General features: G+C 38.8%; 1 protein-coding gene across 2 annotated transcripts in view; it reads left to right on the plus strand.

Moving 5' to 3' along the window:
• CDH2 (cadherin 2) overlaps positions 1-16,119 on the plus strand; it is a 229,792-nt gene that overhangs the window by 178,212 nt on the left and 35,461 nt on the right. For both annotated transcript variants that reach the window (XM_050767130.1, XM_050767131.1), the window contains 4 exons: positions 1,892-2,029; positions 2,689-2,874; positions 11,325-11,578; positions 13,323-13,465. In XM_050767130.1, coding sequence (XP_050623087.1) covers positions 1,892-2,029; positions 2,689-2,874; positions 11,325-11,578; positions 13,323-13,465 — 721 coding nt within the window. The remainder of the gene's footprint in view (positions 1-1,891; positions 2,030-2,688; positions 2,875-11,324; positions 11,579-13,322; positions 13,466-16,119) is intronic.

Genomic DNA, 16,119 nt, shown 5'->3' on the forward strand with positions numbered 1-16,119 from the left:
TTTACCAATCAGGCATTTGAAAATGGAGATGACATTATTTACCAACTGAATTTTTTTTTTTATTTGATGAGATACTGTACTTTGGAAATAACAAGTGTCCTTTTGTAATTTAAAATTTCCAGACTAGCTTGCAGCAATAAGAAATGTCAAGTATTAGCTACTAATTCCAGTATTGCAGATCAGTGGAAAATTATTGGATGTATTATGCATACACAATTCTAAAGATTTTTGTAGAATAGACATTAGGAAAGAACTATACCTTCATGTAATACCTATGTGAGTTAACTTCTTAAAAAGTAAACTTCCTTTTTTCTCTCTTTTTGAGAATGTTCATCTGTTTCTGCAAATAACAGCTAACAAAACTGACATTTCAAAAGTCATAATTTTTTTTATTTTCATGGTTTTCAGCTGGGAGGCTGAACTGAATGCCCCGCAAAATTCTCTCACTAACCATGAAAGCATTAAGCTGAAGTGACACTTCTAACTGGGGAAGAAAACCAATTGAAGAAGTATTATAGCTTATGTTCACGTTATAGCGAGGTACTGTGGGTTAAGAAAAATTAAATGACTCAACCAGCATTATTTCTTTGTGTGTGTTTTTTAATTCAAAAAAGTCTAACATGTTCTCTTTTAGGAAGACAAATAACTGAAATAAATAACTGCTAGAGACTGGCATTTGGGTGGACAGACAGAGACTTAGAATCGAATGTGGGCGGTTTGGCTTTCCCTCCTACTCCTTTCTTTTCTTTGCCCCTCCCTCTGACAACTAAATCAAAAGCTACAATTTGTGTCTGTTCTATCTAAGCTCCAGAAATCCCTTAAGAATGGCCATTCATAATGTTAGCTATATTTAGAATCAGGGAAAACTACACTTTGCAGTGACAGTTTATTTTTGTATGTAGTGGATTTTGTTGTTCAGAATGTTTTAACATTTATGAAAATGATCACTGTTTTTGATCTATCTGTGCCAATTTCCACAGAGATTCCAAATGATTTTAGATATTGTTTGTAGTTAGGCTTTCCTAATATGAAACTTTTTCGACAAATGCCTGACTTCTCAATCTCAGCATTTTCTCTTAGATCTATTACAGCTTAATTTGGCTCTCTTTTAAAACAGTCAACCTGGGATTTGAAAGTAGTGGTTGCCTGTCTAATAATAATCATCTAATGTAAACGTATCAATATTTATATCCATTGTAGGTCTGTGTGCAAAACAGTGGACACAATGAGTGTTATACCCAAATCCTAATCCATTGAATACGCAGTTATCAGATATATGCCGTTAGAAGACTATGGAAATAAACATAAACCCTTCAAGTTTTGACTTTAAGAATGCTGTGTATCTCTTCTATATGGTTTTGAATTATATGTATTAATGGAATTTAAAGGGAAGTATTGCATCTACCCTGTTAAAATAGAATATATGTAAGAACATGTAAAGGGAAAGCTTACATACTTCGTGAATTATATATGCATTCTTCTCCCTCTCTTGAGATTCTTCATTGTCTTTAGTATCCTAAACTGGGTAGAAATTAACATACAAGAAAGTAAATATGAACCAAATGACATGAATGCTTGATCACAATCCTGTGAAGTGAAGAAAGGCAAAAGTTGGAACCAGATGGAGGTTTCAGCTCAGCTGTGAATTTCACACATCTGCATTGCGTTCCTTTCTGCCAGTAGAGGTGAATATACACAGTTAAATCTCTCTAGACAGGGACCAGACCTGTGCTTCTAAGTTAAAGGGAACTCCACTTGGGAAATTTCAAGTCATGTTAATCAGAATGAATGATGCCATGCTCTCCTTGCATTATAAAGAGCCATTTACAGAACAACTGTTATGTCTTCTTGAGGAACTAGTTTCATTTAAGTTATCTTTATTTCTTTTTAGAAAGTGCAACAGTATACGTTAATAATTCAAGCTACAGACATGGAAGGCAATCCCACATATGGCCTTTCAAACACAGCCACGGCCATCATCACAGTGACAGATGTCAATGACAATCCTCCAGAGTTTACTGCCATGACGGTGAGTACAGCCTGTCACTCACACAACTTTGGGTCTATAGTTCGTTACTGAGAAGTTTGGTCATGAATAATAAATGTGTTAAATAGAGGTGGAACTTGCTTTACCTAGTAGTAGCGTGGCTGCTAACTAGGACATTTCTGTCATCAGGGCCTTACATGAGGCATCCAAGTAATTTGTTTCCTTGTAGTCTCCAAGTCCACTGCTAAAGTTGTTAAAATAAGCTGCCTGGAAAACACGTCCTACAAAGACTGTGCTGTTATAACAAAATGCTTATGAACATTTTCAGGTGCACGAGCTGCATAACTGATTTATGCTACTTTGTCAGCATATAATTATCCATATCTGGAGTAAAATCATTTTGCGCAGACAAGTTCTTTCCCCCACCCCACCATAATCACCTAGAGACTCACAAATGGATGCCGATTTTAATATTAATGAAACTGTAAGGTAATTTGGAAAAAAACTGGAGTACTGAAAAATGTTACAGTATTTTTAAAGTCAGACATAAATGCTGTGATTACCTGCATTATCAGTCTCCTCATTTAGTGTTGATAGTAAAAATTTAATGGGGCAGTAAAATTGGATGGTGTGGTCGTCAAGACAAGTTGTCCTTCAGTGGACCACGCTGCTCCTCTGACTGAGGTTTGTCTTTCTCGCAGTTTTATGGTGAAGTTCCTGAGAACAGGGTAGATGTCATAGTAGCTAATCTAACTGTGACTGATAAGGATCAACCCCATACACCAGCCTGGAATGCAGTGTACAGAATCAGTGGCGGAGATCCTACAGGACGGTTTGCCATCCAGACCGACCCAAACAGCAACGACGGGTTAGTCACCGTGGTCAAAGTAAGTGTTTCTCAGGCCACTGACAGCCTCTCAGCAAGGACCAATATATGTCCCCCACTTGTTGTTTTGCAATGGAAACTTAGGACGTTTTTCTTTCAGATATCTCCAGGTGTGGGTCTGACATATATTTGGGAGGTTATGTCTTACTGTGTAATTTATGCTGAGGCATCATCACTGATGTGAGGGTGTTTGAATGAGAGGTTTGTGATGAGAGTTTTGTGAGTTTTTGAGTGAGTTTTGAGTGAGTGTTTTGTGAGCATTTTGATGATTTTTTTTTAATCAGTTTGGACAGTTTTTACCAATCTGAGGACAGGACTGGCCTAAGCAACATTAACTGTTGGTGTAGTTGATATATTCGTGATATATCACATTCTGAAGCTTTGATCACCATTGATAGCTATTAAGAATGATGCCTCACACCTGCTATTTTCATGTCTACAGCTGTTAGAATATTGGCAGATAGTGAACAAACCGGAAAAGACATAGAAGTAAAATGGAATGAGTAGGCAAGAAGAAAGCCTGCATTTCAGAAAGCTCTTGCATTTGCATGGCTGTTTTTAAATGCTGTTTCCAAGACGTTAAGAAATCGGTTCTTCTGATCTTATGGTCAAAAAAGAACCAAACAAAACAATTGAATGCTAGAAGCCGAGTGGATGTTCTTCAAGAATAATAAACGCATAACTATAATGGAAAAGCCTGTTAAAGTGAACATCCCTTCCTTTTAGCCGCCCAGTAAAGAGATTTATTTCTTTGCCTCCCACCTAAACACTCTTGATTTGTAAGTGAACCTAAATGTTGACCTTACATACAAAGATGTGCGAAAGTTGCCAAGAATTATGCAGATATGTGAGTAGAATGAAATGGGAATGAAAACTCTCAGAAGGAACATGGTGATCAAAAGCACCAACTCGAGTCCGCTGTCTGTGTAGAGTCCCAGCGCTGCTCCTGATATCTGTGTGATCATGGCCAGCTATTTAACCACTGTAAATTCTAGGTTTGTCATGCAGAAAGGGGCTGATAACAGTATGTTAGTCATGGTGTTATGAGAGATAAATGAGCTTCATACACATTAAAGGACTTTGAACTGTGCGTATACCCCTTAGCTTAAATAAATGTTACATCAGGGGAAGGTTTCCTGTGGCTAGTGAAATCACTCTAAATATTGCAGTCTTACTTTTTGGCATTTTTTCTGCCTTGTTTAAAATACTAGAGAAAGGAATGTTGAATTGGGGATTTTAGAGAGAAAAAAACGACGTGTTTGAAGATTTTAAAAGGTGGTCTAGGGTAGGAAGCTGGTACAGTTTCTGCTGATAATGAGGCTTTCTCATGAGCATCACCTCTTGATCATTCTTAGGCTACCAGTTATGAGCCTAAGAGATCTTAATGCTCTTGTTTTTCCTGTTATTACTGCACATTAACGCTTATTTGCACCTCCATTAGCAGGTGAACAGGGGAAATTAAGAGTGAATGTCCAGTGTAGTTAGTTGACTCCTGGTAACATTGCTAGTGACAGCAGGATTCAGTGAACTTTGGAAGTTAATATTTACATGAAGGATTATTTGTGCATTGCATTTATCTAGAGTGTTTTTCTTAAATTTGGGGATTTTACAGACCAGTAAAATACTCAGAAATATTCTGGAAGACAGCAGAGTTTTAGTTTGCTAAGAGGAAAGGAAAAATCTTTTCCACCTACCAACAGTATTATTTTTAAAAGGTGTGTTTGTGATTAGGTATACGTTTGTACTGCAAAATGTGTACTTCAAATTATGAAAGGTATTTTTAAATCAAAAAAGTTTAGCTTTATTTAAAAATTACATTTTCTGATTTTTGGGTTGTTTTCTTTTTTTTTTTTAATTTATTTATTATTATTATACTTTAAGTTGTAGGGTACATGTGCATAACGTGTAGGTTTGTTACATATGTATACTTGTGCCATGTTGCTGTGCTGCACCCATCAACTCGTCATTTACATCAGGTATAACTCCCAATGCAATCCCTCCCCCCTCCCCCCTCCCCATGATAGGCCCCAGTGTGTGATGTTCCCCTTCCTGAGTCCGAGTGATCTCATTGTTCAGTTCCCACTTATGAGTGAGAACATGCGGTGTTTGGTTTTCTGTTCTTGTGATAGTTTGCTAAGAATGATGGATTCCAGCAGCATCCAAGTCCCTACAAAGGACTCAAACTCATCCTTTTTTATGGCTGCATAGTATTCCATGGTGTATATGTGCCACATTTTCTTAATCCAGTCTGTCACTGATGGACATTTGGGTTGATTCCAAGTCTTTGCTATTGTGAATAGTGCTGCAATAAACATACGTGTGCATGTGTCTTTATAGCAGCATAATTTATAATCCTTTGGATATATACCCAGTAATGGGATGGCTGGGTCATATGGTACATCTAGTTCTAGATCCTTGAGGAATCGCCATACTGTTTTCCATAATGGTTGAACTAGTTTACAATCCCACCAACAGTGTAAAAGTGTTCCTATTTCTCCACATCCTCTCCAGCACCTGTTGTTTCCTGACTTTTTAATGATTGCCATTCTAACTGGTGTGAGATGGTATCTCATTGTGGTTTTGATTTGCATTTCTCTGATGGCCAGTGATGATGAGCATTTTTTCATGTGTCTGTTGGCTGTATGAATGTCTTCTTTTGAGAAATGTCTGTTCATATCCTTTGCCCACTTTTTGATGGGGTTGTTTGTTTTTTTCTTGTAAATTTGTTTGAGTTCTTTGTAGGTTCTGGATATTAGCCCTTTGTCAGATGAGTAGATTGCAAAAATTTTCTCCCATTCTGTAGGTTGCCTGTTCACTCTGATGGTAGTTTCTTTTGCTGTGCAGAAGCTCTTTAGTTTAATGAGATCCCATTTGTCAATTTTGGCTTTTGCTGCTGTTGCTTTTGGTGTTTTAGACATGAAGTCTTTGCCCATGCCTATGTCCTGAATGGTACTACCTAGGTTTTCCTCTAGGATTTTTATGGTATTAGATCTAACATTTAAGTGTCTAATCCATCTTGAATTAATTTTCGTATAAGGAGTAAGGAAAGGATCCAGTTTCAGCTTTCTACTTATGGCTAGCCAATTTTCCCAGCACCATTTATTAAATAGGGAATCCTTTCCCCATTTCTTGTTTCTCTCAGGTTTGTCAAAGATCAAATGGCTGTAGATGTGTGGTATTATTTCTGAGGACTCTGTTCTGTTCCATTGGTCTATATCTCTGTTTTGGTACCAGTACCATGCTGTTTTGGTTACTGTAGCCTTGTAGTATAGTTTGAAGTCAGGTAGCGTGATGCCTCCAGCTTTGTTCTTTTGACTTAGGATTGTCTTGGAGATGCGGGCTCTTTTTTGGTTCCATATGAACTTTAAAGCAGTTTATTCCAATTCTGTGAAGAAACTCATTGGTAGCTTGATGGGGATGGCATTGAATCTATAAATTACCTTGGGCAGTATGGCCATTTTCACGATATTGATTCTTCCTATCCATGAGCATGGTATGTTCTTCCATTTGTTTGTGTCCTCTTTGATTTCACTGAGCAGTGGTTTGTAGTTCTCCTTGAAGAGGTCCTTTACATCCCTTGTAAGTTGGATTCCTAGGTATTTGATTCTCTTTGAAGCAATTGTGAATGGAAGTTCATTCCTGATTTGGCTCTCTGTTTGTCTGTTACTGGTGTATAAGAATGCTTGTGATTTTTGCACATTAATTTTGTATCCTGAGACTTTGCTGAAGTTGCTTATCAGCTTAAGGAGATTTTGGGCTGAGACAATGGGGTTTTCTAAATATACAATCATGTCATCTGCAAACAGGGGACAATTTGACTTCTTCTTTTCCTAACTGAATACACTTGATTTCTTTCTCTTGCCTGATTGCCCTAGCCAGAACTTCCAACACTATGTTGAATAGGAGCGGTGAGAGAGGGCATCCCTGTCTTGTGCCAGTTTTCAAAGGGAATTTTTCCAGTTTTTGCCCATTCAGTATGATATTGGCTGTGGGTTTGTCATAAATAGCTCTTATTATTTTGAGGTACGTTCCATCAATACCGAATTTATTGAGCGTTTTTAGCATGAAGGACTGTTGAATTTTGTCAAAAGCCTTTTCTGCATCAATTGAGATAATCATGTGGTTCTTGTCTTTGGTTCTGTTTATATGCTGGATTATGTTTATTGATTTGCGAATGTTGAACCAGCCTTGCATCCCAGGGATGAAGCCCACTTGATCATGGTGGATAAGCTTTTTGATGTGTTGCTGAATCCGGTTTGCCAGTATTTTATTGAGGATTTTTGCATCGATGTTCATCAGGGATATTGGTCTAAAATTCTCTTTTTTTGTTGTGTCTCTGCCAGGCTTTGGTATCAGGATGATGTTGGCCTCATAAAATGAGTTAGGGAGGATTCCCTTTTTTTCTATTGATTGGAATAGTTTCAGAAGGAATGGTACCAACTCCTCCTTGTACCTCTGGTAGAATTCAGCTGTGAATCCATCTGGTCCTGGACTTTTTTTGGTTGGTAGGCTATTAATTGTTGCCTCAATTTCAGAGCCTGCTATTGGTCTATTGAGGGATTCAACTTCTTCCTGGTTTAGTCTTGGAAGAGTGTAAGTGTCCAGGAAATTATCCATTTCTTCTAGATTTTCCAGTTTATTTGCGTAGAGGTGTTTATAGTATTCTCTGATGGTAGTTTGTATTTCTGTGGGGTCGGTGGTGATATCCCCTTTATCATTTTTTATTGCGTCGATTTGATTCTTCTCTCTTTTCTTCTTTATTAGTCTGGCTAGTGGTCTGTCAATTTTGTTGATCTTTTCAAAAAACCAACTCCTGGATTCATTGATTTTTTGGAGGGTTTTTTGTGTCTCTATCTCCTTCAGTTCTGCTCTGATCTTAGTTATTTCTTGCCTTCTGCTAGCTTTCGAATGTGTTTGCTCTTGCTTCTCTAGTTCTTTTAATTGCGATGTTAGAGTGTCAATTTTAGATCTTTCCTGCTTTCTCTTGTGGGCATTTAGTGCTATAAATTTCCCTCTACACACTGCTTTAAATGTGTCCCAGAGATTCTGGTATGTTGTATCTTTGTTCTCATTGGTTTCAAAGAACATCTTTATTTCTGCCTTCATTTCGTTATGTACCCAGTAGTCATTCAGGAGCAGGTTGTTCAGTTTCCATGTAGTTGAGCGGTTTTGATTGAGTTTCTTAGTCCTGAGTTCTAGTTTGATTGCACTGTGGTCTGAGGGACATTCTGTTATAATTTCTGTTCTTGTACATTTGCTGAGGAGTACTTTACTTCCAATTACATGGTCAATTTTGGAGTAAGTACGATGTGGTGCTGAGAAGAATGTATATTCTGTTGATTTGGGGTGGAGAGTTCTATAGATGTCTATTAGGTCTGCTTGCTGCAGAGATGAGTTCAATTCCTGGATATCCTTGTTAACTTTCTGTCTCGTTGATCTGTCTAATGTTGACAGTGGAGTGTTGAAGTCTCCCATTATTATTGTATGGGAGTCTAAGTCTCTTTGTAAGTCTCTAAGGACTTGCTTTATGAATCTGGGTGCTCCTGTATTGGGTGCATATATATTTAGGATAGTTAGCTCTTCCTGTTGAATTGATCCCTTTACCATTATGTAATGGCCTTCTTTGTCTCTTTTGATCTTTGATGGTTTAAAGTCTGTTTTATCAGAGACTAGTATTGCAACCCCTGCTTTTTTTTGTTCTCCATTTGCTTGGTAGATCTTCCTCCATCCCTTTATTTTGAGCCTATGTATGTCTCTGCATGTGAGATGGGTCTCCTGAATACAGCAGACTGATGGGTCTTGACTCTTTATCCAGTTTGCCAGTCTGTGTCTTTTAATTGGAGCATTTAGTCCATTTACATTTAAGGTTAATATTGTTATGTGTGAACTTGATCCTGCCATTATGATATTAACTGGTTATTTTGCTCGTTAGTTGATGCAGTTTCTTCCTAGCCTCGATGGTCTTTACATTTTGGCATGTTTTTGCAATGGCTGGTACCGGTTGTTCCTTTCCATGTTGAGTGCTTCCTTCAGGGTCTCTTGTAAGGCAGGCCTAGTGGTGACAAAATCTCTAAGCATTTGCTTATCTGTAAAGGATTTTATTTCTCCTTCACTTATGAAACTTAGTTTGGCTGGATATGAAATTCTGGGTTTAAAATTCTTTTCTTTAAGAATGTTGAATATTGGCCCCCACTCTCTTCTGGCTTGTAGAGTTTCTGCTGAGAGATCTGCTGTTAGTCTGATGGGCTTCCCTTTGTGGGTAACCCGACCTTTCTCTCTGGCTGCCCTTAAGATTTTTTCCTTCATTTCAACTTTGGTGAATCTGGCAATTATGTGTCTTGGAGTTGCTCTTCTCAAGGAGTATCTTTGTGGCGTTCTCTGTCTTTCCTGGATTTGAATGTTGGCCTGGCCTACTAGGTTGGGGAAGTTCTCCTGGATGATATCCTGAAGAGTGTTTTCCAACTTGGTTCCATTTTCCCCCTCACTTTCAGGCACCCCAATCAGACGTAGATTTGGTCTTTTTACGTAATCCCATACTTCTTGCAGGCTTTGTTCATTTCTTTTTCTTCTTTTTTCTTTTGGTTTCTCTTCTCGCTTCATTTCATTCATTTGATCCTCAATCGCAGATACTCTTTCTTCCAGTTGATCGAGTCGGTTACTGAAGCTTGTGCATTTGTCACGTATTTCTCGTGTCATGGTTTTCATCTCTTTCATTTCGTTTAGGACCTTCTCTGCATTAATTACTCTAGCCATCAATTCTTCCACTTTTTTTTTCAAGATTTTTAGTTTCTTTGCGCTGGGTACGTAATTCCTCCTTTAGCTCTGAGAAATTTGATGGACTGAAGCCTTCTTCTCTCATCTCGTCAAAGTCATTCTCCGTCCAGCTTTGATCCGTTGCTGGCGATGAGCTGCGCTCCTTTGCCGGGGGAGATGCGCTCTTATTATTTGAATTTCCAGCTTTTCTGCCCTGCTTTTTCCCCATCTTTGTGGTTTTATCTGCCTCTGGTCTTTGATGATGGTGATGTACTGATGGGGTTTTGGTGTAGGTGTCCTTCCTGTTTGATAGTTTTCCTTCTAACAGTCAGGACCCTCAGCTGTAGGTCTGCTGGAGATTGCTTGAGGTCCACTCCAGACCCTGTTTGCCTGGGTATCAGCAGCAGAGGCTGCAGAAGATAGAATATTTCTGAACAGCGAGTGTACCTGTCTGATTCTTGCTTTGGAAGCTTCCTCTCAGGGGTGTACTCCTCTCTGTGAGGTGTGGGGTGTCAGACTGCCCCTAGTGGGGGATGTCTCCCAGTTAGGCTACTCAGGGGTCAGGGACCCACTTGAGCAGGGAGTCTGTCCCTTCTCAGATCTCAACCTCCGTGTTGGGAGATCCACTGCTCTCTTCAAAGCTGTCAGACAGAGTCGTTTGCGTCTGCAGAAGTGTCTGCTGCGTTTGTTTAGTTTACTGTGCCCTGTCCCCAGAGGTGGAGTCTACAGAGACAGGCAGGTTTCCTTGAGCTGCTGTGAGCTCCACCCAGTTCAAGCTTCCCAGCAACTTTGTTTACCTACTTAAGCCTCAGCAATGGCGGGCGCCCCTCCCCCAGCCTCGCTGCTGCCTTGCCGGTAGATCACAGACTGCTGTGCTAGCAATGAGGGATGCTCCGTGGGTGTGGGACCCTCCCGGCCAGGTGTGGGATATGATCTCCTGGTGTGCCTGTTTGCTTAAAGCGCAGTATTGGGGTGGGAGTTACCCGATTTTCCAGGTGTTGTGTGTCTCAGTTCCCCTGGCTAGGAAAAGGGACTCCCTTCCCCCTTGCGCTTCCCATGTGAGGCAATGCCTCGCCCTGCTTCAGCTCTCGCTGGTCGGGCTGCAGCAGCTGACCAGCACCGATCGTCCGGCACTCCCCAGTGAGATGAACCCAGTACCTCAGTTGAAAATGCAGAAATCACCGGTCTTCTGTGTCGCTCGCGCTGGGAGTTGGAGACTGGAGCTGTTCCTATTCGGCCATCTTGCTCCGCCCCCCCGGGTTGTTTTCAATTCATCATAGACTGGTGAAAACTTTCCTGGATGAGGAGTGATCTTTGTAGTAATGTTTGAGAGTGTGCATTTAGACAATCATGTTCTCAATGACTTTAAATTATTTAGTATTTTTAGTCAACAATGCTATTCTTAAGAATAATCAAGTTTTTAGATGTACCTAAATAAATAAATCTGTGCAGTAATCGTGTGCATTGTTTTGTGAACATAAATCTTTTAAGTACTCAAGATTTATAATTAGGTTAATTGGAGTAAATATTTTGATAAGTGACCATGCTAATGCATGTTTTCCAGAAACTTGAGAGGAACTTTATCATGTAGTAAATGAAGAAATTAATTTTTTGGAAATGGAGTTGACAGAGAAATAAACTACAGAATGCAAGCATTCTTATTTCCTGCAAAAATATGGCTTCCTTTTTATTTTCCAGCCAATCGACTTTGAAACAAATAGGATGTTTGTCCTTACTGTTGCTGCAGAAAATCAAGTGCCATTAGCCAAGGGAATTCAGCACCCACCTCAGTCAACTGCAACCGTGTCTGTTACAGTTATTGACGTAAATGAAAACCCTTATTTTGCTCCCAATCCTAAGATCATTCGACAAGAAGAAGGGCTTCATGCCGGTACCATGTTGACAACATTCACTGCTCAGGACCCAGATCGATATATGCAGCAAAATATTAGGTATGAAATGCTGTTTGCAGTGCTTTTGGAGCTTATGTTCTAATTCACTATTCACTATCACTATTCACTATCTAATTCACTATTTGAGTAAGAAATTTTCATTGGAATCAAAACTACATATTAAAAGATAATTTCAAATTCTTTGAATTTTCTTCTCAGTCAATGATTATATTAGATATAGATATCTGTATTCATATTAAAATGGCTTTATTATTTGAAGAAAAAGCTGTTCTTGCTTCTCTGTACCTGCCATTTTTACTTTAAAAATACTTTAGAATTATTTAGCCTGTGCCTTTATGCCAAACATCACAAAAAGGTTCCACAGGGAACTTTCAGAAGCTTATAACATTTATCTCTCCTCGATGCATCGTGAAGGAAAGAAAGCTTATGCCAAAACCAGTATCTAAGAGCTAAGTATTTTCATCCCTTACCTGTACAGTAGTTATTGGACTTATAAAACCTATCTGTAAAGATTTCCAAACTAGCAAAATCTAATTTATCCTTCCCGATGAGGGAGTGGATGGTTGGCAGAGCACACGCCATGCGACTCTTCTCCAAACCTGGTGATGATCATTTTTTAAATGAACTTATATTTCATTAAACTTCTTACAGAACTGCTGCTAAAAGATGACTTCATATTGTTATCTTTTATTGAATGTTAAATGTTCTCCATTTCTCTATTCACTGAAATCAAGATAGCTATTAATAAATAGCCAGTTAATAGAGGTATTGAAATCCTACAACTTTACCTCTCTAAACATAGCATACCTTTTCCAATCCGATTGGTTATCTAATCTTTAAAAGTTAATCCTCACTCCAAATTTTAAAAAGGAATTTAAGCTGATAAATCTGCCAATTTAGACTCAAGACTATAGGCCTTTCTTTGCAAAGGTATAGATCTGAGGCTCGGCCCAGTGTGAAAGATGCAAGTAGGAATGGGATTATGGTCTTTCCAGTGTGGCTTCATGTTGGCCATGATAAAGTGTTAAAATGTTTTAGGCGTGTTCTTTGTGATACAGTATTCAATTTCTATTGTAATTTCTCTTAACTCCTACACATTGAGACTACTGCTTATCTAGAAACTATATTCGGCCGGGCACGGTGGCTCAAGCCTGTAATCCCAGCACTTTGGGAGGCCGAGATGGGCGGATCACGAGGTCAGGAGATCGAGACCATCCTGGCTAACACGGTGAAACCCCGTCTCTACTAAGAAATACAAAAAATACCCGGGCGAGGTGGCAGCGCCTGTAGTCCCAGCTACTCGGGAGGCTGAGGCCAGAGAATGGCGTGAACCCGGGAGGCGGAGCTTGCAGTGAGCTGAGATCCGGCCACTGCACTCCAGCCTGGGCTACAGAACGAGACTCCGTCTCAAAAAAAAAAAAAAAAAAAAAAAAAAAAAGAAACTATATTCAAGCTATTTTCCTGCACCATTGATATCTGTTGAAGTGGACAAGAACCTAAAATGATATCTTTCCAATCTGCTTTAGCCCACATTAGAGAGACTGTGCTCCTAGCCTTGTCCCTCAGACACCTGTAGAATGTTCCCTACATGCCTGACCAAACAACCTTTATGTGCCTCCCAATACCACTGTCACAAAAATACTTTTTCATGTTAAAGCTGTATTTCCAGCCATCATCTACGGAAATGCAAGTTAATGAGCCAGTTGCATTTGGAACTAAACCTGTAAAATATGCTTTTTTAAAGTTTCATGTAAAAAAATTAAACTTCACTTTCATTTTGTAGATACACTAAATTATCTGATCCTGCCAATTGGCTAAAAATAGATCCTGTGAATGGGCAAATAACTACAATTGCTGTTTTGGACCGAGAATCACCAAATGTGAAAAACAATATATATAATGCTACTTTCCTTGCTTCTGACAATGGTATGTTCCCTGTTTTTTCTTGTATGTTGATGAAAGACAGTAGATCCTCATCATGCATGCTCAGGAATTAAAATTTTCTACAAAACTCAATTGCCTGGAAAACTGACTTTTATAACTCCGAGGTCCAGCTTTTATTTATCATTTCAGACAGGTGTTCTTGGGACATCCTTCAGTCTTTGCAATGACTGTTCTCAATGTTCATCCACCATTCATGTAGACATACCTTTGTTATCTTATTGTGCTGTCACACGTTGATGCCCTAAGTCCATCCTCAGTGGCCCTAGATGCTGGGTTTTTTGAGTGGCTCTTTTTATATGTCTTCTAGTCACTCTGTTTGCTGCCATTCATATATGCATCTCTATCAGTCTTGCTTTTTATAATTCTCTGCCTCTGTCTGCCATGGGCTAGGAAGCTTAATTTTGTGCATAAATTGAGCTAAGTGAGTAGTGAGCTTCAGGGTGTGGGTTTTGAAATATATACGTAGCACCTTCTTTTTTTCCTGAGTCTCTGCTGGTTTTTAATTGGTTAAGATTTACAGATAAGGACTTTTTTCAGATATGTAATACAAAGGGAACTTACGTAGACCTGATGAGGGGCTTATTTTGCTTTGTTAGCTCTCAGTATGATGTGTGCTTCAGACTTCAAGCTCTGGAGTTCTACAGGACCCCCAGGCGCAGACTCCAGCTTTCCCACTTTGAACTGTGGGATTGGCATGAGGTTTTAAATATATTTATTTCCTTTTTTTGTTAAATAGAGATCGGTATCAGCACCTAACTCAGTGTTTTAACTAAAATATAATGACTTCTACATATATATGAAGCATTTGAAACAGTGGCTGACACAAAGTAACCACTCAAATAAGTATTCCTATTGTGTATTAATAGTTTCAAAACTGAACCACAAGTATATTTTACAATATTTTCAGTATTAAACTATGAATATGACTGTTGGTATTTAATAAAAAAAAATAGCAGGCTTCAATTTGGTGGTTGAAGTTGGTGTTTGCAATTTTCAAATTGTAAAATATTTTGCATTGCTAAAATATTACATACCAATACTTTAAGAATAATGTCAATGAACCTTTCTAAATCTGTATACTAAGATTTAATGAGATTACTATTTGTAGAAAATCTATGTAATGACCAACCAAAGAAATATTTCTTATCCTTTTTATATGGGACCTCTTGTTTAAATAGTGTTGGAACTTTGTAGGAATAGCTTTTGCCATTGTACATCAAAGCATATCATTAGTACCTGTTTTATGCTTTTTTGCCATAAACAGTGGCTTGCTTTCTACAGTGGAACTGAAAGTAATGCATCTTGAATCACTAGGTTAAGATCTAAAGAGCCATAAAATTATATGTATATGTGTATGTATATTGGTTGTGAGTTACGACCAGATTTCTCATTCACCAATAAGGATTGTTTTCTAATTGAAAGGCTTTTGATAAGAGAGAGAAGTGACCTGTTAAATGTATGTAGCTGTGATGTTTTGCAAGTGCACTTTATTTTTAGTCACAAGGCTAGATTTGGAGCCCCAGCTCTGTTCCTTAATGATTAGGCAAGCTCTTATACTCTTTATGCCTTAGTTTCATTATTAATAGTTTCACTACCTACATATTCTATATAGTTGTTATAAAAGTATAGTAATATGAAACATGATAATAAATTTCAAAGTCCCTCAAACTATTGAGTATCATAGTGGTCATGGTGGTGTTGGAATATTGTAACAGCCACTATACGCTTCCAGTTCAACTCTCCCTGATCTTAGAACCATCATGTTCCTCACAGAAATTGGTAAACATTCCTCCTTATTCCCTCCCCAGGATTGTGTATGTATGTGCACCTTCCTAGTTGCATGACCTTTGGCAGGTCCCTTAAATCTCTGGTCTTCAGTGTACAGCATTATTTATAAAATATTCATAAACATATTATATATATGTGAGTGTGAATATTTATAGTATAGCAGAAGAAAATCAAATCACTATAAATTATCACACAAAGTGGTGGAGACAGCATTTTATTATCGTGGAATGAGAATGGGTTGGAGGTCAGGCCGACCCATCTTTAGTAACAACTCCACCACTTACAAGAGTGTGTGGCCATGAGCAGTTTACAGACTCAGGTTCATCTGTTTAAACCTGTGTCACAGGATTACAATGAAAGAATGTACATAGAGCAGCCTAATATGATCTCAAGCAGGTAGTTGGTTAGTAAATATCATTTCTCTTCTGCATGATATTCCTTCCTGAGTTGAGGTCTGTGGTTCTGTATCACTTGTCTGTAGACTGTTTCAAGAAGTCAAAGCTGTGTTAGATCATTAAAAGCATTCTTATGTTCTTTCATGCATATGTATTGGTTCTCCATAAAAAGAGTAGGGTCCACAGGATCACGAGCCCTGTGTTTGCATCTCCAACATTCCTCACAGTGTCTGGAGGAGCATGGTCTGTGCAAGCCCTGAATAATGGGCAGGAGGGGCAAGGAAGGTCTGGGATTCCATAGCAGGGGCATTCTTCGTCACCTTGCTCAGCTCCTGCAGAGCAGCAGTGGCAGCTCAGGGTCATTCTTTCTGGCAAGCAGGAAGGGGCTTTGTTCTGGAAACGGTCTGCCCAGATGCCATAGCAACTAAATTTTTCCAAGGTTACACAGTTATA

Source organism: Macaca thibetana, chromosome 18 (genome assembly GCF_024542745.1).
Source record: "Macaca thibetana thibetana isolate TM-01 chromosome 18, ASM2454274v1, whole genome shotgun sequence".
NCBI classification, from domain to species: domain Eukaryota; kingdom Metazoa; phylum Chordata; class Mammalia; order Primates; family Cercopithecidae; genus Macaca; species Macaca thibetana.